The sequence below is a fragment of the Scyliorhinus canicula genome, chromosome 16 (assembly GCF_902713615.1).
Source record: "Scyliorhinus canicula chromosome 16, sScyCan1.1, whole genome shotgun sequence".
NCBI lineage: Eukaryota > Metazoa > Chordata > Chondrichthyes > Carcharhiniformes > Scyliorhinidae > Scyliorhinus > Scyliorhinus canicula.
The window spans coordinates 7,721,094-7,746,299 of NC_052161.1; the positions used below are offsets into that span (position 1 = coordinate 7,721,094).

Here is a 25,206-nt window from a genome sequence, read left to right on the forward strand (position 1 = left end):
ATTACGGTACCCAGGTTGAGGCTGTAAGACCATTGGTGTGGGAGGTACCTGAGACAGCAAGATCATTGGTGAAGCCTGCCTGCTGGTTCCGCCCAGTAAGGCGGAGTATAAGAGTCTGTGTCTCCCCAGCTGCTGTAGGGGGAAACCTCTAGTCCAATAAAGCCTTCAATTGTACTCCAATCTCGCTTCGAGAGTTATTGATCGTGCATAAATGGGGACATGTGTTTAGTTACGTGTGGCTCCATGATAATGCTAAGGCAGCTGATATAATAATAATCTTTATTTGTGACACAGGTAGGCTCACATTATCACTGCAATGAAGTTACTGTGAAAATCCCCTCGTCGCCAAACTCCAGTGTTCGGATACACTGAGGGAGAATTCAGAATATCCAATTCACCTAACAAGCACATCTTTCAGGACTTGTGGTACTCGTGGACAAAAAGCTTGGTTTCATAGATTTCATAGAAATTATAGTGCAGAAGGAGGCCATTTGGCCCATCGAGTCTGCACCAGCCCTTGGAAAGAGCACCCTACCTAAGCCCACACCTCCACCCTATCCCCATAACCCAGTCACCCCACTTAACCTCTTTGGGACACGAAGGGCAATTTATCATGGTCAATCCACCTAAACTGCACATCTTTGGACTGGGAGGAAACCGGAGCACCCGGAGGAAACCCACGCAGACACGGAGAGAATGTGCAGACACTGCACAGGCAGTGACCCAAGCAGGAATCGAACCTGGGACCCTGCCGCCCAGTAATGGTGAACTAGGCTCTGGCTTTTACTCCCAAGTTAATTTGCTATGTCTTGGAATTGAATAAACACTTGTGAGAATCTCTGATCTGATTTTGTTTTGTGCTCCTGTGTTTAGGAGGATGATGATGGTCCGCAGGGTGCTGGGGATTATGAACTGACCATGCAGGACAATGGATTTTTTAATAAAAATGAGCCCATCAGGAGCAAGGTTTCCAAGCTTACTGAGAAACTGCGGAAACGTTATCCCACCAACAACTATGGTAAGTGGAAATCTCAGTCTCCCAGATTTTACTGAATTTAATCTTGCTATGTGGGTTAAGCAAGTATGCTGTGTGAGAATTTGGGTCGAAACTGTGCAATGATATTATGGGGACACTGGATCGATTCCCGGCTTGGGTCACTGTCTGTGCGGAGTCTGCACGTTCTCCCCGTGTCTGCGTGGGTTTCCTCCGGGTGCTCCAGTTTCCACCCACAAGTCCCAAAGACATGCTTGTTCGGTGAATTGGACATTCTGAATTCTCCCTTCGTGTACTCGAACAGGCATTGGAGTGTGGTGACTAGGGGTTTGTCACAGTAACTTCATTGCAGTGTTAATGTAAGCCTACTTGTGACGCTTTAGATTATTGTTCTTATTATTAATTAGGCACTAGACCTTTTATGACATTGGCTGCAGAAATGAGAAATTAAATTATTATTTTTTTCTCTTTAATGTTTCTCTGCCTGTTCTCCGACTCTTTAGATTTCATCCCAAAATATTGATGAAGTTGCTAGGATGCCTATTACAAGTCTCTATTCTCTTGAGACACAAGTTGCCATGGGGCTTAACAATAGATACTTTGTAATCGATCCAGAATTTTTTAGTGGGATCTCGAATGCTAGGTTTGGCTCACTGTTGGATCCTCAGTCCTCGCAATACTATCGAACCCCGCAATGCTATTGAACCCTAGAGCATGGTAGCATTAAAGGTGGGAGTCCAAATTTCCGGCAGCACTGGAAGGGTGTTCTGGTCACGTCACAGAATGAGAACTGAACTGAAAAATCAAGGCCGCCTCCGTCCTCTTGTTTCACAAACCCTTGCAAACTTGTTGCAGTCAGCCCCTGCTAGATTTTTCTTCTATTCGCTTTGTTTCCTGCCAGCATTGCTTTGGTTGGGGGATAGGTTTGTTTTCGCAACCGTGCCAGATCCTGGGAATTCCTCAACGAACTGAACACAACTTTCTAGTTTCCAATTCGAAACGAACGGTTCCAATTACAACAAAATGCAGGGACACCCCCTCAATGCTGCCAAATCTCTCGGACCTGCACCACATGACTTTCAAACAGCACAGCCAGTCTCCTGGTGCTAATAACTGCAGTAGCGTTATGCCATATAGTGCTGGATGGTCGCCTGTGGTGCCAAACCTCCGCATTTTCACCACAATTTGGCTAAAATACAGAGCCATTTCCTCTACACCCTGCCCAGGAACGCCCAAACTCCACCATCGCTGATAAAATACATATTAGCACTCCAGCCCCATTCCCATTTGTGCCAGATACTAGCCTTTTTGCCACCTTGTTGTGGATCCTGCACTTCAGAGGAGACAAGGTAAGTAATAGAACATTGAGTAAATAAATCCCCTTTACCATCCTCTCCCCTAAATACTGTTTTATGCTGTGTTCTTATGGCTTTGGAACTTCATTTGAGTGTGTGGATGACATTTCTCTGGATGACATTGCATAAAGGTACATTTCTTAAACACCCATTTCTTAAAGGTACTCTCACATGACATTTGCAAAATAATTTTCATGATAGAGGGTTCTGTCTTGTTACTTGGCACTAAGATGAAAAATGTTTTCAAGTTGCACTCTACTTCGAGTGGAATCTTTACCACCAGATCCCCTTCTAAATTCACTAAGTGGCTGTGTGCAGCAGCGGTTGCTGGAGCTGAGCCATGTTGTTGCTGCAGACAGAGAGCGCTTTAAAATACATATAACACCTCAGTGCCTGACAAAAGTGTTTAATGGAATGTATGAAAGGAACGTCACTTGCATCTAGCTGCTGCTGTGTTTGAGATGCGAGTGCTTGATCTGAAAACGTAGTTTTACTTTGTATCTAACCCTGTGCTGTACCTGGGCTGGGATTGTTTGGGACAGTGTAGAGGGAGCTTTGTGAGGGATTTTGGGTGCAGAGTTTTACGTTATTTTCTTTTTCCTATGTTCACAATAATTCTTGTTCTGTTCCGTACCTGTTTTACATTGTTTATTACTTCCTTTGTTGTGTTATTTTTACTTGTAAAAAATTGAAAAATCTAATAAAATATACACATTTAAAAAGTTTTACTCTGTATCTAACCCCGTGCAGTACCTGCCCTGGGAGTGTTTGATGGGAACAGTGTAGAGGGAGCTTTACTCTGTATCTAACCCTGTGCTGTACCTGTCCTGGGAGTGTTTGATGGGAACAGTGTAGAGGGAGCTTTACTCTGTATCTAACCCTGTGCTGTACCTGTCCTGGAGTGTTTGATGGGGACAGTGTAGAGGGAGCTTTACTCTGTATCTAACCCTGTGCTGTACCTGTCCTGGAGTGTTTGATGGGGACAGTGTAGAGGGAGCTTTACTCTGTATCTAACCCCGTGCTGTACCTGTCCTGGGAGTGTTTGATGGGGACAGTGTAGAGGGAGCTTTACTCTGTATCTAACCCCGTGCTGTACCTGTCCTGGGAGTGTTTGATGGGGACAGTGTAGAGGGAGCTTTACTCTGTATCTAACCCCGTGCTGTACCTGTCCTGGGAGTGTTTGATGGGGACAGTGTAGAGGGAGCTTTACTCTGTATCTAACCCCGTGCTGTACCTGTCCTGGGAGTGTTTGATGGGGACAGTGTAGAGGGAGCTTTACTCTGTATCTAACCCCGTGCTGTACCTGTCCTGGGAGTGTTTGATGGGGACAGTGTAGAGGGAGCTTTACTCTGTATCTAACCCCGTGCTGTACCTGTCCTGGGAGTGTTTGATGGGGACAGTGGAGAGGGAGCTTTACCCTGTATCTAACCCTGTGCTGTACCTGTCCTGGGAGTGCTTGATGGGTAAAACAGTGTTTCTCAAGCTTTTTTGCCCGGGACCCATTTTTACCAACCGGCCGACCTTTGCGACCCAACATTTTTGCTTATCTTTAATGTTACATGTGATTCTGCTTGGTCCTCACGATCTCACTTGCTTTGTCATTTAATGTTACATTCCTGCCAAGAGCGTCAGCTGATATTTTAAATTCTCATTGCATCCTTTGAAAAAAATCAATAGGTTTGTCCTCCAACTCGCCATGCTTAGTCTTCAAATGCCTTTAAAGGTTTGACGGTTTTAATCCCTCGGCTGCAGAAAAATACTTTCCACTGTACTTCGGGGGCAATAAATCAAATCGAATTTAATTTGCCAGTACTTCAACCCCGTGCTGTACCTGAGGTGGGAGTATTTGGTATTGATGCTAGATGCCTGAAATCATTCCATACCTCCATATTCTCTTGTAGAATTTCCAAAAATAAATTGAGTGGTTCAAAGAAATTCCCGGTTGACAGTGTCGTCCTTCCCTATGTATCTTTTTACTGCCACTGGGACATTTCCTTCAAGTCGTGTGAGCTGGTGACAGAATTGGCGAAGGAGGAAAAGAAAGATTTGCATTTTTATTGTCCTTCGAGCAATGCCCCAGAGCATTTTACAACCAATTAAAACACTCCTGAAGAGTTGTCAATGTTCTAATGTGACGAGATGCTAATTTGAATAAGCTGGGCACCTTTGAGTGACCCGAGTTAGAACAGACGGCCAGACTTCGAACGTATTTTAAAAACTTATCAAAAAACCAGAATTGGTGAGTTTTGAGGGAGGGAAAGATATTTATGCAGTGTAGGGGCATTGCACAAAGGATTTCTATCTTGTCTTTTGGTGTGTTTGCAGAACCGTGACATTGGGGCTCTGAAACTAGATGAGCACTCCAGTCGCACCATGGCAATTTGAGAATTCAATGCATTTCTTTCTATAGCTGGAAAGAAAACAGTGGTACTAAATATTGTCAGCTGTCCTTCGATTCGAGGAAGATACCCCTCAACATGGTGGCACGGGTCTTCATGTGACTGAATAGGCCAATTCTCGGCCCACACATCTTTGGGCACATGGGGCAGATTGCCCCACTAGGCAGTGGGATCCAGAGTGCAGGGTTTGTTGCCTTTTCTTTCCTTCTCTGTCTCATTGTTAAGAAATTAATTGATAGCATTCAGAATAATGGTAGCAAACTGCTCTCGGTCTTTGATATCAGTGCTGCCAGGGCAGCACGGTGGCCCAGTGATTAACACTGCTGCCTCATGGCACCAAGGACCCAGGTTCGATCCCGGCCCCAGGTCACCGTCACTGTGGAGTTTGCACATTCTCCCCGTGCCTGCGTCTCACCCCACAACCCAAAGGTGCAGGGTTCATGAATTGGCCATGCTAAATTGCCCCATAATTGGAAAAGAAAAGAATTGGGTACTTTAAATTGCTAGAAAAAATAGATACATCGATGCTGCTTCGCTTCAGGGAAATATTCAGAATGTCTTTGAAATATTTTCTTCATCCTCCCCGGAACCCTGGCTGTTTGTGAGCTGAGAAAACAGAACCTGGTGGGGGTGGGGGGAGTTGCTTTCCAGTCATTCGGGCAATGTCCAGTCCACAGAAGTTGATTTTTCAGAAGTTTTGACTAAATCTTGTGGAGCTGCCTTCAAGAAGGACACTAGCGTTCGTTCAGTGGTTCTCCCATTGATCTGGATGATACGATGAAGGCATTACGATGGAATTTTTCTAGTGCTCTTCTGTTTCACTGATGCACAGTTCAGGTCTCACTGCAGTACAGGAGTGCTCTGGACCATTGTTGACATTTGGTGGTCATTGTTTTCAAACACTCGTTGGCATGGCTTGAAGAAGGCTGAGCTAGCGCAGATGATCTCTCTTTGGTTTCCTTGTTGTGGCCTTGCGAGAGGAGGCTACCCAGGTATGGAAAGTGCTCAACATATTCCAAATGTAAGAATGATATGAGGTCACCCAACTTAGCTGAGGCACTGGGCGGAGTAGGAGACTTTCACCCAATCTGAACTCGCCTCTGGGCTATTAACGAGACAAAGGTGAGGACATCCACCTTCACCCCCGTCTGCAGCTCCAGCGAGTCTGATACCCTGAAAATGGCCATCAGCGGACATGGCTCCAGATCGACATGAAGTATCGCTGACATGGTGTTGAAGAAAGAGACCCAAAAGCTTACTAACTTGGGACAAGACCAGAACATAGGAGTGGTTAGCTGGTCCCCAAAAACAACCTTCACGCATGTCTTCGACCCCAGAGAAACATCCGATCATCCTCGCCTTGGTCAGATGGACCCTGTGCCACCACCTTGAACTGGATCAGACTAAGCCGAGCACAAGAGGACGTTATGATCTGTCAGCAAGCATAAATCCCCTGCATGGATTGAATGATGTAGACATGTGGGGCTGGATTCCCCACCGGCAGGATGCTCCATTTTACCAGCTGTCCGGGGGAAACCCCATTATGGGGGGTGATAGAGAGCTCCCAACAACATTGCTCAAGGGATTGTTGAAGTGCACAATCTTCTCCACCAAGCAAGGTAGTGATCCACAGAGGGACTGGCATCAGTAAGAGAGAACAATAAGCTGTCAGATTGCTGTAAAAAGAACCCAACTGATTCCCTAACATCATTCAAGGAGGAAAAACCGGTGAAGGAGGCTGGTGAAATTCTTCCTGGTCTCCAGACCCAATATTTATTCCGCAAACAAAATCGGTGCAGCAGATTATGTGCTCATTATCACACTGCTGTTTGTGAGAACTAGCTGTGCACAAATTGCCGCACTCCCCTGCATTACAATGGTAACCATACATACTTGATTAGTTATAAAGCTCTTGGGATCATCACGAGCGATGAAAGGTGCTATATAAACGCAATTTATTGCTTTGTCTGTTGTAGTACAAGGACTGTGCAGCTCCGATAACTAACTGTGCAGGAATCCCAGGACAATACCCTTTCTCTGTCATGCAGTTCAGGAGCACTGCCATTCACTTTTAACTTGAGACCACCATAAGTAAGGACTGAGGGCTCTTTGTTTTATCTGCGGTCCACTCTGAATGAATTGCAGCCTTCAGATAGCGACTGCTTAAAGAATCACAGGGGTTAGATGTTTTTAAACAAGCTGACACACTTGGTAAGAGTAGCTAGAATTAAAATGGATGGGACAGTGGTGTATACCATTTGAGCCAAGTCGGCCAGCACCCTGATTGAATCTGGCACCACCGTTTAATCTGGTGAATTAGGGGAAAGCAGTTTGACATGAACCAACCCTATAGTCCACTGTTTCAAATTCAGCTGAAACTTCTGTGCAGCTTGTAGGTTGGAAAGGCATCATGTACTGTGTTACAAATGTGACTGTCAAGCTAACTCTAGTAGCTCAGTGTTTGCTTTGTTTCATCAAATGTCTCCAATCTTCGGTAAATGACAGGAAACCATTAAATTCAAGCTCTCTGCATTTTGTCTTGTTTCCTAGGATTAAGGAGTTGAGAGGAAAAGATGATCTAGGTGGGGGGTAGGTGGGGGGGACCTGTGTACTGAACATTCGGCACAGGTGGCACTGTTTAGACGGATCCAATCTTGTGTATCGTTTCAGGAGATAATAAAGTTCAGTATTTCATGTCCCCTCGCATGTTGCTCCTGTGACTATTTGTTGACTAAAATGACATTTTCGCCAATGGTAGTGCCGGTTTCCATTGACTCTTTCAGAAGTTAGGAAGTGGGTTCCACAGCATTGCCAACGACTGTCTAAGGACCGCTGGGCAATTAGTTACATGGACATCATGGGTTGTTATTGTCAAAAGTTGAGAGGAGATAAAGAAATTGCATTGTTAAGAGGTCGGCTGCCTTGTGTTCAAGGGGTTGGAGGTTATTGCTTTTTACTACCAGCCCAGTCTTTACTAATCTTGAAAGCCTGTCAGTGCTATATGACTAAACCTTTGTGTTTTCCCCCGCATTATCCATTTGTTGTTTTTACTCTCCCATTCCCACTCATAATCTTTCTCTCCTGAAGGCATCTGTGGAGAAAGAAGGTTGATGGCCTGAAGCACTAATTCTGTTTGCCTCTACAGATGCTGCCTAAACTGCTGAATTTTCTGTTTCTATTTTCAGTATCTGCAGCATTTTGCTTTTTGCAACGTTTAGGCCGAGCGTCATGCTCTGCCGGTCTGGCCTCTTGTGCCTCCTCTATTTTAATCACACTGCTGTTGGCAACTGCACCTTCAGTCACTTGGGTGCTAAACTCTGGAATTTTCTCCTTAAATCCCCCTTTTAAGATGCTCCTTAAAAGCACGTCTTTGAACAGCTGTTTGATCACCTGTCCCAATGTCTCATTGTGTATCTCGATGTCAACATTTTCTTGCCAACAGCCCTGTGAAAAGCCTTGGATTGTTATTACTGCTAGGTGCTAGGTGAATGCAGGTTGTTGTAGAACGCCAACAGCTGCAGAGAGTTGGAGTTGTTGGGCTGAGCTATCGCTGGTTCTGGCAGCTTCCTTGGTAGCCTGATGAGAATGCAGAGCAAGTGTAGATACATCACAAGCAAGGCTATGGAGTTACTATTCAACCGTTTGTACGAGTGAAGTCATCAGAGTGTTAGTCTGAAGAAAGATGGCAAGTACTGGACTGAGGTGCCACCCATGACCTCTGGCCAGATCTAAGTTCTCCACATTTGTACATATTGAGTGTCATCGCTGTGACAATATAGGGACTGTGAATGCCAATTTGAGCACAGTGATTTCCCACAACAACAAATAATTATCAAGTCATAATTGGGGGATAAATATTGGCCAGGAATTATTGCTCTCGGTTCTGCACCTTGGTGTCTTATTCCACAAGCATGTCTGGCACACAGGCTATAGGGTAAAAGGGAAAAGAGACAGGTTAACATTTTGGGCACAGTCCTTCATCAGCCCTTCGGGGACAAGGAGATGCAAGTCTGAGCCCTGTATTTTCTGCTTTTGATCAGATTTCCTATTCTTTCTCATTTCCCTGCTTTTAACTCTGGCAGCTTCAATGATTGTGCTCATTTTTAAAAATAGGTGGATTATCCAAGGATCAGGGACTGCACGTTTGCTTTTTGAGTCCGGGTGGTTAAAAAGTTTTATCTGTTTTTACAATTGTTACATTTCTCCACTTTCAAATGCCTTTTTAGAAACCTGTTCCTTCAACCACTCTCTTAATCCCTCTTCTCCTTTTGCGTGGTTTAGGTTTCCACCACTGAATCATCTTGGGGATCTCCTGGCTACGGTGGCACAGTGGTTAGCACTGCTGCCTCACAGCGCCAGGGACCCAGGTTCAATTCCTGCCTTGGGTGCTTGTCTGTGTGGAGTTTGCATTTTCTCCTCATGTCTGCGTGGGTTTCCTCCCACAGTCCAAGGACGTGCAAGTTAGATGGATTGGCCATGCTAAATTGTGGGAGTGGGCCTAGGTAGGGTGCTCTTTCAGAGTGTCGGTGCAGATTTGATGGGCCGACTGCCCTCCTTCTACACTAGAGGGTTTCTGTGATACTATATGTTAAATGTGCAAACTGTTGTGTTTAAAAAGTGCTCCATTTTTTCTGCTTAAAGTTTTGCCAGACACTACATTTTATATATGCGGGTCACTATATAGCCCCACACTTCCTATGTTACAACAGTGACTGCATTTCAAAAGTTTCAAAGTTTGTAACAACTCCTTTATTTATGAGGTGTATCCCCAGTGTTCAGGCCAACATTCCTTCATTGAAAGACACCATGGGGGGGGGGGGGGGGGGGGGGGGAACATACGTAAAACGTAAACATACGTGGAATCCTGCTGTGTACAAATTAGCTGCCTGTATAACTGTCGCTGGAACTTCAGTTTAGTTCATTGTTTGCAAAGTGGTTGGAGGCTATCGTAAGGTGCAATGTAAATGGCAATCTGCACTTTTTGAACCAGCTGTTCTGATGCTACTCTTATTTAGTCTAAATTTTTGTTTTTTAAATTTAGAGTACCCAATTCACTTTTTCCAATTAAGGGGCAATTTAAAGTGGCCAATCCACCTACCCTGCACATCTTTGGGTTGTGGGTGAAACACGGGGAGAATGTGCAAACTCCACGCACAGTGAGCCAGAGCCGGGATCAAACTTGGGACCTCAGCGCCGTGAGGCAGCAATGTTAACCACTGCGCCACCGTGCTGCCCGTTTAGTCTAAAATTCTGAGCAGGTCTGAACGGAGGGCCTTTGCCTTAGATTCGGACTCCCACCAAAATTAGATCACGGAGAAACGGGGAAAATACTAAATGAATATGGAGTGAATTCAGGCAACTCTCTTTTTTTTAAAAAAATAGAACGATTATTCCAACTATTGCGAAATACCTTGTGGAATCCCTACAGGATGTAATCAAAAATATCAGTGTCAGGTCCAATTTGTATCTGTAGCTAAGAGTTCAAGCATCACATGTACCAGGAGAAGAGACCATTGTAATTTTTTCAGTGTTGTGTTTCCATTGATTTCAGTTGGACCAGCTGCGCCGTCCTTTATTTAACAAAATAAGATTGGAATAGGCAAGGTTTAAAATTAAAAACTGTTCAGAGTTGCGCCGTCCCATTTTGGGGATAAATGAAGCACAAGAAGAGAATAGTCTCATTTCTATTATTCTTAACTGTATTCCTCTGGTTTCGACACATTCCTTCAGTTTCCTTGAATTCCAGCACTGTACCCCATTTGGATGTCAGCCTTGACTCAGCGGGCAGCATTCTCTCCTCTGAGCCAGAATTGTTGTGAGTTTGAGCCCTGCTGCAGATATTTTGGTAGATAATCCAGGCTGACACCACACTGCTATAGGTTCGCCTTTCAGATGGGGCGCTAAACCAAGGTACTGTCTGTCCTCTCGGGTGAACATCAGAGATCCAGTAGTCTTCTTGCTGCACCTCCAAAGTCGATCAAATTTCTCAATATATATCTCTTTCTTGCAACATTTCTTTTTCTATTTTGTTACCTGTTATCAAGGTTCCTCTTATTCTTCTTAATCTCCAAGTATTTTGTCCTGTGCATACATTCTGACTCTCTCACTGTAATCAAACTCTTTTGCGAACAGCTCGGAACAACGGAACTCTTTACTTCCTGCAGTGGTTTCCTTCTTCCTACATCCTATTGGCTATTAAAAGCCAAACCCCGTGGCACCTAACGACTATTACTTGACTCGTGTCATCTTTCTTGATTTCTTCTACTTTTGGTGGTGCCCTGCACTATGCACCTTGTCCTCCACATAAGAAATAGGTGCTGAAGCAGGCCAATTGGCCCTTCAGCCTGCTCTGCTGTTTGGCAGATCTGGCTGATCACCTTCTTGTACTATCCCTGCATCCGTTATTTCCCTTCCTACCACTTGATGTTTCTCAAGGAATCTGACCATTTGCTTGTTAACCTACATATAAAGGAAGCCAGTGGAACATACAATTTCTTCATCCATCTCGGAGTCCTTTACGTTTTCAGGTGGTGAAACAGTCACCCAAACGATTCCCGGTAAGGACTATCATTCTGTAGTATTGTGAGATCCATTTACTTTTGTCTAAACGTGAAAGGACTATTCCTCTTGCCCAAATCCTCCGCCGTAAAGTCTGAATGTTGGAGCGTGAAGATTGAACCCATTATCCTGACCAAGCCGTACCCTGGAGGAGTTCTAGAAAGTGGTATCTAATCTTGAGGAAGCTATGTTTTACAGCATTAATAGAAACTCGAGGCATTTCTGGGATAATTCCTACTCTCTCTATCTTGACTTGAATCATCCACAAGACGACCTATCTATTATCAATTAATATTTGTGACAAGGAGAGATTATGCAAACTAGGGTGGTGTTCCATGGGATTTAGAAGGTTATGGGTGATTTGATTGACATTTTGAAGATGTTGAGTGGGTAGATATAAACTTTTTCCAATGGTTGGGGATTCTAGGACCAGGGAGCATACTACTGTAATCAGTTCATTCTAGAGTGAAATTAGGAAACACTGTTGCATACAAAAGGTGGTAGATGTTTGGAACTTTCTTCTGCAAATAGCAATTCAGGTCAGATCACATATTCATATTAAAGGGTGGCACGGTAGCGCATTGGTTAACACTGCTGCCTCACGTCGCCAAGGACTCGGGTTTGATCCCGGCCCTGGGTCACTGTCTGTGTGGATTTACACATTCTCCCCATGTCTCCCCATGGGTCCCACCCCCACAACCCAAAAAGATGTGCAGAGGTAGGTGGATTAGCCATGCTAAATTGCCCCGTAATTGGAGGGAAAAAAAAGAACTGGGTACTGTAAAAAAATTTTAAAACTCATTCATTTTAAAGCTAAGATTGATTATTTTTTGTTCTCCAAAACTTCAAGGGATATGGGACAAAAGTGGGTATTTGGAAGTAAACCATCGACCGACCTTGATCTCTCCGAATGTAGGGCTGATTGGTCTACAATTGTGAAATAGCCAAATAAACTAAGTCAAATGAACTGAGGGACAAATTAAAGGAGCAGTCCCTTAAAAGGGTACTGCATCAAACTGAATGGTCTACACCTCTTCCTATGTTCCTAATCTATTACGCGTGCCAGTTAATAATGATACTGAGTCAGGTTATTAATACCAATCACTATATCTTGATTTACCTTGCTGTTTCTCATTGCTTTTCCAAGGATTATGGGTCTTGGCCCTTCACACGGCCTTTTTCTTTCCAATTAAAAACAAAAGCAACTGTTAGCTCTGTAATTGGTATCACATTCTTCACAGGGAAGGCCAGGGCACTCCGACATTGGAAAGCACGCAAGAATTTCTCTCCCTTTGCCCCCCTAAGTCCAGCCAAAACAAACCATCACCAAGATCAGGAGCCGTTCTGCAGGTGACCAGGAATTTTAATCCTTTTCTCCTTGGAAACCTTTCAGTTAATAATTGCCAAGCACTTAAAAGCTGAATTACTGGGGAGATTGTTCCAATTAAACCTTTATTTCATTCAAGATAAACATTCCAATAAATCCTTCATTGAATTCACACTCCCAGGCAGATCAACAGAATCTTATTGTTTCCTTTTCCATAAAAGGATGGTGTTCAGCTCTGATGGCAATGCTGGGGCAGGGATGGTTCACCACAGTTGACCTCAATGTTCCAACGTCACTGAGAGATAAATTATCCAGTTGTGATTCCATCTGCTGCTAGATTCTCACCACAAGGTTCACATCGTATTTTCAGCAGGTGACGGCAGAATTGGGCCAATGGTAAAAGAGCTGGTTTCCCTTGGATGAATGTGTTTCTCCTATCCCCATCCTTTGGTCACGGTATCTGTGGGTGGAGATTGTGCCTGCATAAGACGGAAAAGTGTTGAGAGTGGATTGTTATGTACTTTGTGAATCATCTTAATCAACCTTGGTATTACATCCAGATAGCAGCAAGATTTCCCAAAGTTAATTGGGTTTGCTTTGATGGCGATTGTTTGGGGATCATAACATTTTACAGCACAGGCGGAAAGCCCTCCAAATTATTCCTTTTCAAGTATTTATCCAAGTCCTCTGTGCAAATTACTACCGAAGCTACTTCCACCATCCTTTAGACAGTGTTCCAGATTATAACCACTTTAAAAAAAAATACTACTTTCACCAGTGATTTTGCAGTTATATTAGATCTGTGTCCTGGGATTACCGACTGTTGTGATGGTGGAACTAAATTTCTCCATAGCACAGGCCTGTATAATTTTGAACATGTATGTGAAATCTCCCCTTAACCTTCTCTGCTGTAAGGACAACCCTAGCTTCTCTACCGCCTCTGCACCTTCTCCAAGGATTTAACATGCCCAGGATTGGACACACTACTCCAACTGAGGTCCAATCAGTAATTTATAACGGTTTTGTGTAACTTCTTCAGTTTTGTGTCTCTATTAAGCCTAAGTCTAAAGCCAATAATGGCCATATCAACTTATCCTTCAAGAGGTGCGGTTCTATTTCCAATGGTGTCCATGACGATTCAGTTCATCCCCTGAACGGCTGTGAAGGTCAGCACATGTGCAGGGTTTCTCTCTTTGATCAATCTGTTCTGCTTTAAACCCCTTAATCTTCCATTGCAATTGCTCCAAATTCAACTGCCTCCTTGGAAGATTAGTGAGCCAACCTTGCTGTCTCCAGAATCACAAAGCACCATTGTAACCCATTTGATTATTTGTGCCTGCACAAGAGTAATCCAGAATCAGTCGCCCTGCTCTACCTTTCCACGCTGTCTTCTCCGAGCTGTTTATCTTATTGCACTTCAATTGTTTATCCATTGAAAAGCCTGGATCTGTTGGTAGTAACACTTGCCCCCGAGTCAGAGGTTGATGGGGTCACAATGTGCTGGCAATGCTCAGCAGGCCTTGCAGCATTCACAGAGAAACTAAGCTAACTTTGGGTTGAATGAGAGTCTTCAGAACTGCTCAGGGATTCTAAAGAAGAGTCCTTTCGGTTTCTCCCACCAGATGCTACCAGGCCTGCCGTGTATTTCCAACACCTTCTGTTTTCATTGCAGATTTCCACCACCCACAGCGGTTTGCGTTTATTTATGTTCGCGGGTTCAAAACCCACTCCAGTATCTCATCTAAGCTGACCCTTCAACAACAACAACTTGGGTTTACATGCGCACCTTTAACATAGTATTAGGCTGCAAATGCCTCAAAGCAGCATTATCGGATGAAATCTGGCACAAGGAGATATTAAAATGGATGGCCAAGAGCTCGGTCATAAAGTGGAGCGTTTTAAGGAGGGTCTTAAAGGCAGAGAGTGGCGAAGAGGCTTGGGGGTGGGGTGGGGTGGGGGGGGGGGGGGGAATTCCAGAGCTTAGGGTCCAGGCAGCTGAAGGCGCAGCCACCAATGTTGGAGCAATTACAATTGGAGATACACAAGAGGTCAGGTTTGGTGGAGCAGAGATACGGGGCTGTTGGGCCAGGGAAAGGTTAAAATAGTAGGAAAGGGGGCAAGGCCATGGAGTGATTTGAAAACAAATATGAGAACTTTAAGACTTTTAAGCATTGCTGGACAGGGAACCAAAGTAGGTCAGTGGGCACAAGGGTGGTGGCTGAATGGGGTGTGAGGTGAGTTAGGATATGGGGAGAGTACCGTGGGAAGGTCGCAAGTTCAACAATGTCAAGCTAGTTTTACGCATTTCAGTCCTGGAATGGTGTTTGAACCTACCTCATCTGACGTTTGAGGAAGTGTGGTACCGCATGACCACGTTTTACAAATAAGCCAGCATGTTCTTCCCCCCTCCTCCCAGAAAGGAATGAAGGACATCAGAAGGAACGTGTGCAAGAGCGAGTATGCGAGTGAGCACGTGCACATGTATACGTATGTATATTTATTTGTGTCTGAGCAGAAACGTAACGCAATGGACACCATTTGTCCTGCAGCATTGAACTGAGGAATGTCTCCGACTCTACCCTCTTGACTTTTATTAAGCTTGTACTGTCTCCAGTAAGTTATTGGGAGGGAGTCCATTGAAAATAATCTTAAAGGGTTTAACTAGGATATCCTATGTCAATAACTGTGCGATAAATAAACAGCGCCTCCTGAAAGGAGACACTGTGTATGTGTGTGTGTGTTGAAGCCGTTTGTATGTCGGGATTCCAACAGGAAGGGCACAGGGTTGCCTCCAAACCCCTGCCCTGTGAATCCTAATCGAGTAATCCTGTTTCAGAAAATAATTCAAAACATTCGGTTATATCAAAAAGTCTGCCCTTGAGATGGTTAATTCGGAGTCTGGGAAAGCACCCGAGAACAAGGCAAAGCCCTTTGTTTTAAAAGGGAATTATTGCCTGATAAGGAAGTCAAGTACTTCCAGATAAAAATGCAAAAAAGCAATAGTTCCCTTGATTTTCAGATCAGCACACAGTCTCCTTTTAATCTTAAGCATATAAATTTCAATTCACTGTAATTCCCAACATCCTGACTCCATTTAGCTGTGAAGTTGAACATGTCATGCTGACCCAGAGCTGTTTCATTTGAAGGGGTAGGGAAAGTTTGGACTGGATTGTTTGACTATCCCTGCTAGAAGCTATACTATACAACATTGAAAATTCAGAGCACATTCTTCCCCTCTTCCCTGTTCTCGTTGTCCCTCTCCCTTTCCTTTCTTTCCTTCCTTCTCTTTCTCTCTTTCTTTCTCACTCTCACTCGCTCCGTTTCTCTCCCTCCTTTCTTGCATTCCTTCTTTCTCTTCCCCACCTTAATTTGCTCCTTTGCTCTCTCTGAACTCCCCAGACTTGAATTAGAAAGCTGATACGATCTGGTCATTATTTATCCCTCACTAAAAATGGATGAATCGGGTCATTATCGCATAGCCGATTGTGGGAGCTTGCTGTGCCCAATTTGGCGGCTATGTTTCCTTCAGTGAATGGGCAATTTGAGTACTTTATTCGCCGTGAAGTGCTCTGGAAAGCCCGGAGTTGATGAAAACTGCGATCGATATGCAAGTTCTATCGTGGCGCCTGCTTCAGGGCCACAGCTCTTAATTAGAATTGTATCCTTCTTCCAAAGGAAGACCTCTAAAGGAGACTCTAAAGGAGACATCTCAGACCTCTGATATCAGGCGTTTAAAACCCAGGCTTAGTGGTATCCTTGTCAATGTGAATCTCAGCCCTTGGTTTTCTTGGCAGGGCAAGAGGGCTGCTCCTGTAATGGGCATGACACTGAGCGTAATTGAAGACGCACCGCATTGTGGTTTCAACACACAAACACCATGCAATCAGACTGTAGTGTGACTATTCTGCCAATGTGGGCATTTTGGGGGTGAGTGTGACAGTGGGCAGATGAGAATGTTAATTTCCAGCTGCCATGCTAGTTTGCTGGCATCATACCGCCCCCGTACCCACCGTTCATTTTTCCAGAGGTGGCATGGGGGCCCCTAAGCCGAAGATAGTCAGTTAAGGGTCTTTACAGGCTTATTGTCCAGATGACATCTGTGCCCACCATGGATCAGCACTTTAGACAAGCTTTGACTCTGTCCTCACATGCACGGCCAGAACCGCAGCACAAGCTGCGCTGTAGAAGGTTTCCCTTCTGAAGGCTTTTTAGATTTAAAAGTTTAAATTGTGGAAGACACGGAACATCCATCTTGAGATGTGTTCTCTCGCGCTCTGTCTCTCGCGCTCTGTCTCTCTCGCTCTGTCTCTCTCGCTCGCTCTCTCTCTGTCTCTCTCGCTCGCTCTCTCTCTGTCTCTCTCGCTCGCTCTCTCTCTGTCTCGCTCGCTCTCTCTCTCTCTGTCTCTCTCGCTCGCTCTCTCTCTGTCTCTCTCGCTCGCTCTCTCTCTGTCTCGCTCGCTCTCCCTCTGTCTCGCTCGCTCTCTCGCTCGCGCTCTGTCTCTCTCGCTCGCGCTCTGTCTCTCTCGCTCGCGCTCTGTCTCTCTCGCTCGCGCTCTGTCTCTCTCGCTCGCGCTCTGTCTCTCTCGCTCGCGCTCTGTCTCTCTCGCTCGCGCTCTGTCTCTCTCGCTCGCGCTCTGTCTCTCTCGCTCGCGCTCTGTCTCTCTCGCTCGCGCTCTGTCTCTCTCGCTCGCGCTCTGTCTCTCTCGCTCGCGCTCTGTCTCTCTCGCTCGCGCTCTGTCTCTCTCGCTCGCGCTCTGTCTCGCTCGCTCGCGCTCTGTCTCGCTCGCTCGCGCTCTGTCTCGCTCGCTCGCGCTCTGTCTCGCTCGCTCGCGCTCTGTCTCGCTCGCTCGCGCTCTGTCTCGCTCGCTCGCGCTCTGTCTCGCTCGCTCGCGCTCTGACTTATGTGAACTACAAGATACTGCTTCCATGCTGGATGGCCGTCTACCTTTGATAACTCGCCTGCTATCCTTAATTGGAGCTTGAGATTGCCCTCTGACTGTTAATTGCACAATGTGAGGAAAATCACTGCTCGATGTCTGTTCCCCACAGAGCAGGGACGAGATTTTCACTCAACCCTAATGTCTATGCCTGACCCAAAGGGCAAACTCCTGCCTTGGGATTCAGAAACATTCTTCTACTTTATAAACCTTCCTTGGTATCTGGACCATTCTCACCCCCGATGCCTCCTTGGGCTTCCCTTCCTCCACAATCAAAATCCAAAAAGATTAATTCTCTGAAGTTGCCTTTTTCTCTGCTGCTTGACATGTAGGTGGACCCAAAGGATTAGTTAAGTCTGACTAATGGACGTTACAAATTTAGAGACGTGATAAACATTTTCTTGGTTTCATTGGAGCCACTCGCTCCCTGGAGCAGTCTGAACATCTTTTCTTCTTTTTTAAATAAATTTAGAGTACCCAATTATTTTTCCCAATTCACGGGCAATTGAGCGTGGCCAATCCACCTACCTTGCACATCTTTGGGTTGTGGGGATGAAACCCACGCAGACATGGGGAGAATGTGGAAATTCCACACTGACATTGACCCAGAGCCGGGATTCGAACCCAGGTCCTCAGCACCGCAGTCCCAGTGCTAACCACTGCGCCACCGTGCTGCCCCTGAGCATCTTCTTTTGATGGAAGTTGAATCTCAGTTCCACAGCGTGGGAACCAGGGATACATCAGTGGGGCTCTCTGTGACCCAAACCAGTCATCTGCCTCTTTCACATATGTATCTATTCAATCTGCCCGAAAATGGGCCACTTTAGCAGCAAATGAGGCCAGGCTTGCTTTGCCTAGCTAAGCGGTTTTCTGCCAGAATAAAATGAAAGTATGGATCAAGAATTAGAATGAGATTAGCTTCACTCAATCATTATAATTTATCTCTGCGTAATCCATTTTGATAATAAAGACACAATGCTGTTCCACTTCATTGGGTCATCTTGCTTCATTTAAACAGATTAAATTTCTCTGCAGCATCTCTGCCTGTGGGGGCAATGTCTTGTTTCCTGAAGGCAGGCATCCTTTTTGGTGTTAATGTCGGTTCTGTAGCCCTTGTTTCACAGGTGGTGATCGAAGAATTTTTCAGCGAAGCTGCAGTGTTGGGCAGCCTTGCCCCTTGTACCCTGCATGTACTGGAGATCATTGGAAACTCTGCTACCCACCTTGTTCATCCATCATCCTGTGCTCGCTGATCTATATTGGCTCCTGGTCCAAAAATGCCTCTTTTTAATCAAATTTCCCATGCTTATTTTCAAATCCCTCCATGGCCTAGCCCCTCCCAATCTCAATACCCACTCCAGTCCTGCAACCCTCCAAATTATCCATGTTTCTCCAATTCCAACCCCATTGGTGCCCATATCTGCAACAGCCTAGATTGTAAACTCCGGAATTCCCTCCCAAAACCTCTCCCTTGGATTCTCTTCCTCAAAAACCTTTCTCTTTGATCAAATGCTTGATAATCTGCCTTAATATTATTATTACTTTAATATAATGTGACTTGGTGTCACATTTTGTTAATGCATCTGTTGGGGGCTGGTTTAGCTCAGTTGGCTGCAGTGTGATGCCAACAGCTCAGGTTCAATTCCCGTACCGGCTGAGGTTATTCATGAAGACCCTGCCTTCTCAACCTTGCCCCTCGCCTGAGGTGCGGTGATCCTCAGGTTAAATCACCAGCAGTCAGCTCCCCCCCCCCCTCAAAAGGGGAAAGCACCTACGGTCATCTGGGACTATGGCGACTTTATTTAATGCTTCTGTGAAGCACCTTTGGAAGTTTTGCTATGTTAAAGTTGATATAGAAATTTGTTGTTGCTGTGTTATTGTATAAATAGTATTTTCCAAGCATGCAATCCGACTCACAGATGGTTTATTATTTGCTCCTGGTGGGAAACCGTTTCTGTTAAACGTATCGACATTCACTCTGGTCTGTTTGTTTTAAATTCCCCCCACAGAACTCCTTTCTGTGGCATAATGGTCAAGAAAATCTTAAAACCTCAGCCCCGATTTTCTTAAATCCCCCAGCGAAGGAGCAATCCTTTGCAGTCCTCTAGGTTGGGAAGGTTCAGAGTTGAAATCGGCAAAAGAGAAAAGTATGTAAATTGAAAGCAACCATCCTAAAACCTATGAGATAATGAGAGCTTGCGAGGCTGGGTTTGGCCTGTGGACCATGTGTTGGACACCCCTGAGGGTATAGCATTGTTAGAAATAAAACAATTTCACTTTACTCTCTGCCAACAATGTAGTCCCATACTGTGCAAAAGGTACAGTAGTGCAGTGATTGTGTTACTATTAATGCCAAGACTTCAAAATTGTGCAAAGAGCATGTGACCAAATTCCAGATTGAGAATTTGAATTTGGTTATTTCAAAAATTTGCCTTCTGGAAAAGTGGCCAGGAGAGGCACAAAACAAAACTGGTTCATTCTCCTTTCGGGAGGACATCTGCCATCCTTTCCTGGCCTGCCTTTGCCCTGCAAGATACTCAGTTATCAGGGCACCTATGTTTGGGCAATAAATACCGGCCGTGTCAGCACCGGCCAAGTCCCGTGAATGGATAGGGAATAAAGGTAAATTTAAATGCCTGTCCATATTGTTATTGCTGTAATTAGTGACGGGCTAACTGAGATTGGCAATGGCCAATTGGTATTTGTGTAATTGCCTCACCCATACAAGGAACTGGATTGGGTCTGTCCGAATTAATTTCACATTGGATCCTTACAGACAGCAGAGGAGCTTTCATCTCCACACTGACCTTGGTTTGAACTCCTGTGAAAGGATATTGCACTTCTGCAGTACACACACTCGCCTGTATCCCTTATATCTATATCAATGTAAATCTATATGTTCATCCTCCAAATGGCCCCATTCCTTGCTGTCGATTTCCTGTTTCTATATATTGGTCTAGTACCCATGCTACAAATATTAATTTCCCGTCATTGTTGTTATGGCCGCTGAATTTCTTGCATTTCCTACTCCCACACCACAACCCGCCCCCGCCAGCCAAGGAACTTTACCTATTTCTCTGACCTGTCCTTTGTGTTGTTACTGTTGGCTTTTCAGCCCCTCCTCCAAAAGCAACGCCTTTAAACTTGCCTGTTGCTCAGAAAAGCTTAACTAGGATGCTTCTAGAATTGGGAAGCTGGGGTAGGTCTCCTTCAGGAAGGTTAAGAGGAGATTTTCTCAGTGTTCAAAACCATGAGGGTTCTACTTGGGGTAGAAACTCTTCGCATTGGCATCAGAGTTGGGAACCAGAAGACACAGACTTAAAATGATTGACAAAGGAACTATGAGGAAAAGTCTTTCTACACATTGGATAGACGTGATCTGGAACGCATGGAGTGTGTGGCGGAGGCAGATTCAATTGTAACTTTCATAGAATCACTACAATGCAGAAAATGGCCATTCGGCCCATCCAGTCTGCAACAACCCTCTGAAAGAGCACCCTATCCCTGTAACCTAGTAACCCCACCTAACCTTTTGGACACTAAGGGGCAATTTAGCGTGGCCAATGCCCCTAACCTGGATTGTGGGAGGAATCAGGAGCACCCGGAGAAAACCCACGCAGACACGGGGAGAACGTGCAAACTCCACGCAGGCAAGCATCCGAGGCCAAAATTGAAACCGGGTCCCTGGAGCTGTGAGGCTGCAGTGCTAACCACTATGCCACCATGCCATCCTGGTGTGCTAATTCAAAAAATAATTTTAAGTTAAAACAGTGGCAAGGTGGTACTCTCACTGGACAAGTAATCCAGAGGCCCAGGTTAATGATGTCAAGGCATGGGTTCAGATCCCACCCGGCTGCTGGTGAAATTTTAATTCTGTGAATAAATCGTAAAGCTAGTTGTTAAAAGCCATCTGGTTCACTAATATCCTCCTTATTCTGTCGTAGGATGTGAGCATCGTTGGCTAGGCCAGCATTTGCTACCTTTGAAAAAGTGATGGGGCGCCACCTTCTTGAACCGCTACAGTGCATGTGGTGTAGTTATACCCATATTACTATTGGGAAGAGATACCCATATTACTATTGGGAAGAGAGTTCCATGATTTTTACCTAGCGACAGTGAAGGAACAGTGATATATTTCCCAGTTAGATGATGTGTGACTTGGCGGTAACGTCCAGGTGGTGGTGTCCCCATGCATCTGCTCAAGGTGGTCACTTGTTTGTAAGGTGCAGTTGTAGGAGCCTAGGTGAAGTTGCTGCTTTGCGCCTTGTAGATTGTGTGTCAGTGGGGTGGAGTGGGTGAATATTTACGGTAGTGGATGGGATGCCAATCAAGTGGGCTGCTTTGTCCTAGATGTTGTCAAGCTTCTTGAGTATTGTTGGAGCTGCACTCTGCCAGGCAAGTGGAGAGTGTTCTATCACACTCCTGATTTGTGCCTTGTAGACGGTGGACAGGCTGTGGGGAGTCAGGAGATGAATTACTTGCTGCAGAATTTCCAGCCTCTGACCTGCTCTTGTAGCCACTTTGAGGATATCTGCCAACCTTGCCTGCCTCTGATTTGCAGAAATGTAGTTTAATTTTAACTGCATTCTGAAATTGCCTTGCAGCATGGCGGCACGGTGGCACAGTGGTCAGCACTGCTGCTTCAGAGCTCCAGGGACCCTGGTTCAATTCTGGCTTCGGGTGACTGTGTGAAGTTTGCACTTTCTCCCTGTATCTGCGTGGGTTTCCTCCGGATGCTCCGGTTTCCTCCCACAGTCCAAAGATGTGCTGGTTAGGTGGATTGGCCATGTTAAATTAACCCTTCGTGTCCAAAAGGTGAGGTGAGGTTACGGAGATAGGGTGGAGGCATGGGCTAAGTAGGGTGCTCTTTTAAAGGGCCGGTGCAGACAGTGGGCCGAATGGCCTCCACCTGCACTATAGGGATTCTCTGATTCTGTGACAAGCTGATGGGGACAACATTCCAGAACTATTGGGAAAGGACAGGGAGTGAAATAAATTGTTCTGTGGAAAGTTGGTATGGACTGAATGGTCTTCTGTTCTGTAACCATTCTATGATTCAGATCAGGCATAGGCCTGTTATTTAAGGATGGCAGGGAGCAATTTGCCGCTAACCCAGAGTGCCCCCTAGCCAATTCATATTCGAATGAATGTCAATGGCCTGCAAGCAGCACCCGAGATCTTGGCAGCTGATTTTGGGGCTTCCCACACGCCATGCCAATCCTCCCGTTGGCCTACAAATTGAGGCTGGATGGGAAATCGCCCTCAAGTGGCCAATAATTCTCCATTTAAGAACTTCAGTTGGAGCAAGGATGGACTTCCTGTCCAAGGCCTTGCCCTTCCCAGGGTAAAATCACTGCGAGTTCGGGGCAGGCAGGAACCTGGAGGGAATCCCATTCCTTCAATTTCACGCTCCCCGTCGCCCAAAGACCGGCCGATGGGAAAGTCTGAAATTCTGGATGTCAGTTTGAGCAATTATTCAATGCACATGTATGTACCCTTTCCACTGGGGGCCAATCTGGGGCATGAAATCTGACTGCCTTCTCCGCCCTTCCATTAGCCACACTTTGAAATGTAATGTAGGAAACCAGCAGCCAATTTACTCACAGCAAACTCCCACAAACACCAATGTGTAATTACCAGATAATCTGTTTTTTAATGTTGGTTGAGGAGCAAAATACCCAGGATAATCCCCTGCTCCTCTTCGAAATAGCACCATGGGTTATTTTTTATCCAACTGAGAGGGAAGGACTGGCCCTCGGTTTCACAACCAAGAGGTGGCGCGTCTGACAATTTAGCATCCCCTCAGTGCTGAACTGAAGTGTGCTGGCCTGCACTCTTGTGCTCAGTCTTCCTGATTCTGAAGTGAGAGTGTTGCCAGCCATGCCCACGGCAGACACGACCAACAGTAACTTAATGTAGAAGCTCATCCTGCACCGAGGGCAATAAACAGGAAATCAGCCTGGCGCGTGCATAGTTTGAATTCCCAAACTTCTGTATGAGTTTATTTAGCCAGCTTGCTGGCACCCGAAGTCTCACTTAAGCCTTGCGAGGGTGACCGACAGGCCGAGTGACAGCAGAAGGGGTGTTATGTGACTGTGTAGTCTGGCCATCCACTTCCAGCCAATTGTTTCCTCTTGCTAGTTATCTGATAACATCTGACAGGTACGCACCACCATTAGTCAGTAACAGGTTATACAGTGACAGCAAGAGAAGCAGATGATGAATGAACTAACAGTGTGTGAAGCTATATAAATAGTTTCTTATCAGCTCTCTTAGAGTCCCATAAGGTCTCTTGGAATGCAACAGAAGCCCTGGTTAAACCAATAATCACTTGCACTGAGAGTTCCAGAGTTACATGAGGCAATGTTACGCTTTCAAATTTAGTTCTACAGTATAAGCCATTTTGGTTTTTGATTTTCCCTCCCTTCCACCTTTTGTAGTAGTCCCTTCATAATATTCTCTTGGTCAACCTGCAACTTTGCACTCCGTGAATTTGAACTCATCAAATGTTTTCTCTCTATTATAACTCGCACCAAGTCCCATTCGCCCATCACCACTGTGCTCACTGTCCTATATAGGTTCCAGATCCGGCAACATCTTAGTTTTAATATTCTCATAACTTGTGTTATTCATGACCTCCAAACTGCTGCTGAAGCACCAAAGCTACTGTGGTACCAGGGGAGGCGGTGATATTGTGTGTTTTTATATGGTCACCGGAGTAGTAATCCGGAGACCCAGAGCAAGGTCTGGGGACCCGGGTTCAAATCCCACCATGGCAGATGGTGAAATTTGAATTCAATACAAATTGGTCTAATGATGACAATGGAACCATTGTTGATTGTCGTTAAACCCCCATCTGGTTCAGTAATGTCCTTCAGGGAAGGAAATCTGCCATCCTTACCTGGTCTGGCCTACATCCGATGCTTGTAGAAAATGAATTTTCTAAAAAAGCTGTATGTTATATATGAATCATGGACCCTCTACTGTTACGTTTGAAGATAATTTTATTTTGCAGCCTTGGGTACAGGTAAATAATGCTACTCCTTACCTCATTTGTCATTAAGTTCTGTTCTACATAAACATCAGCCTGCAGCAGAACCAGTGAATCCAGCAACACAACACACGACCCACAATTCGGGGACTTTGACCAATTTTGTGTTTCCAGATTCATGCAGTAACGAGAGAATTTTCTTGTTCACTGGCACCTGCAGTTTCTGACACTTGAGCCCCATTGAAACCAGCAAACGCACCATCCAGATAAAGAATGGTCAGGTTTTGCACCAAACATGTAGTGAGTTAACTGCCACGATTGGAGTATTGGTTTCTGCATCCTTCAAAGAGAGAAGAAGAATATATCAGCCATGATTCCTGCCCCAAATCGCTATCTCATGTTTCCCACTGAGAATGGCAACACGCCGACATCAGCCGTTGGCCATTATTTCTTTTCAATTTTTAATTCATTCTCTGGATGTGGTTTAGTTGGCAAGGCTGGCGTTCAGCATCCATCGCAGGTTTTCCAGAGAAGTTAGCAGTCGGCCCCTCTCTTGCACGGATGCACATAGTGGTTTTGCCAACAGCTGAGTGGATTGCCAGCCCAACACCAAAATGTATTTATAAAGCGCCTTTAATGCCTCTG

General features: G+C 45.3%; 1 protein-coding gene across 3 annotated transcripts in view; it reads left to right on the forward strand.

The window, feature by feature from the left end:
* zfyve27 (zinc finger, FYVE domain containing 27) overlaps nucleotides 1-25,206 on the forward strand; it is a 167,985-nt gene that overhangs the window by 95,839 nt on the left and 46,940 nt on the right. For all 3 annotated transcript variants that reach the window (XM_038821899.1, XM_038821897.1, XM_038821896.1), the window contains one exon: nucleotides 874-1,018. In XM_038821899.1, the coding sequence (XP_038677827.1) occupies nucleotides 874-1,018 (145 nt within the window). The remainder of the gene's footprint in view (nucleotides 1-873; nucleotides 1,019-25,206) is intronic.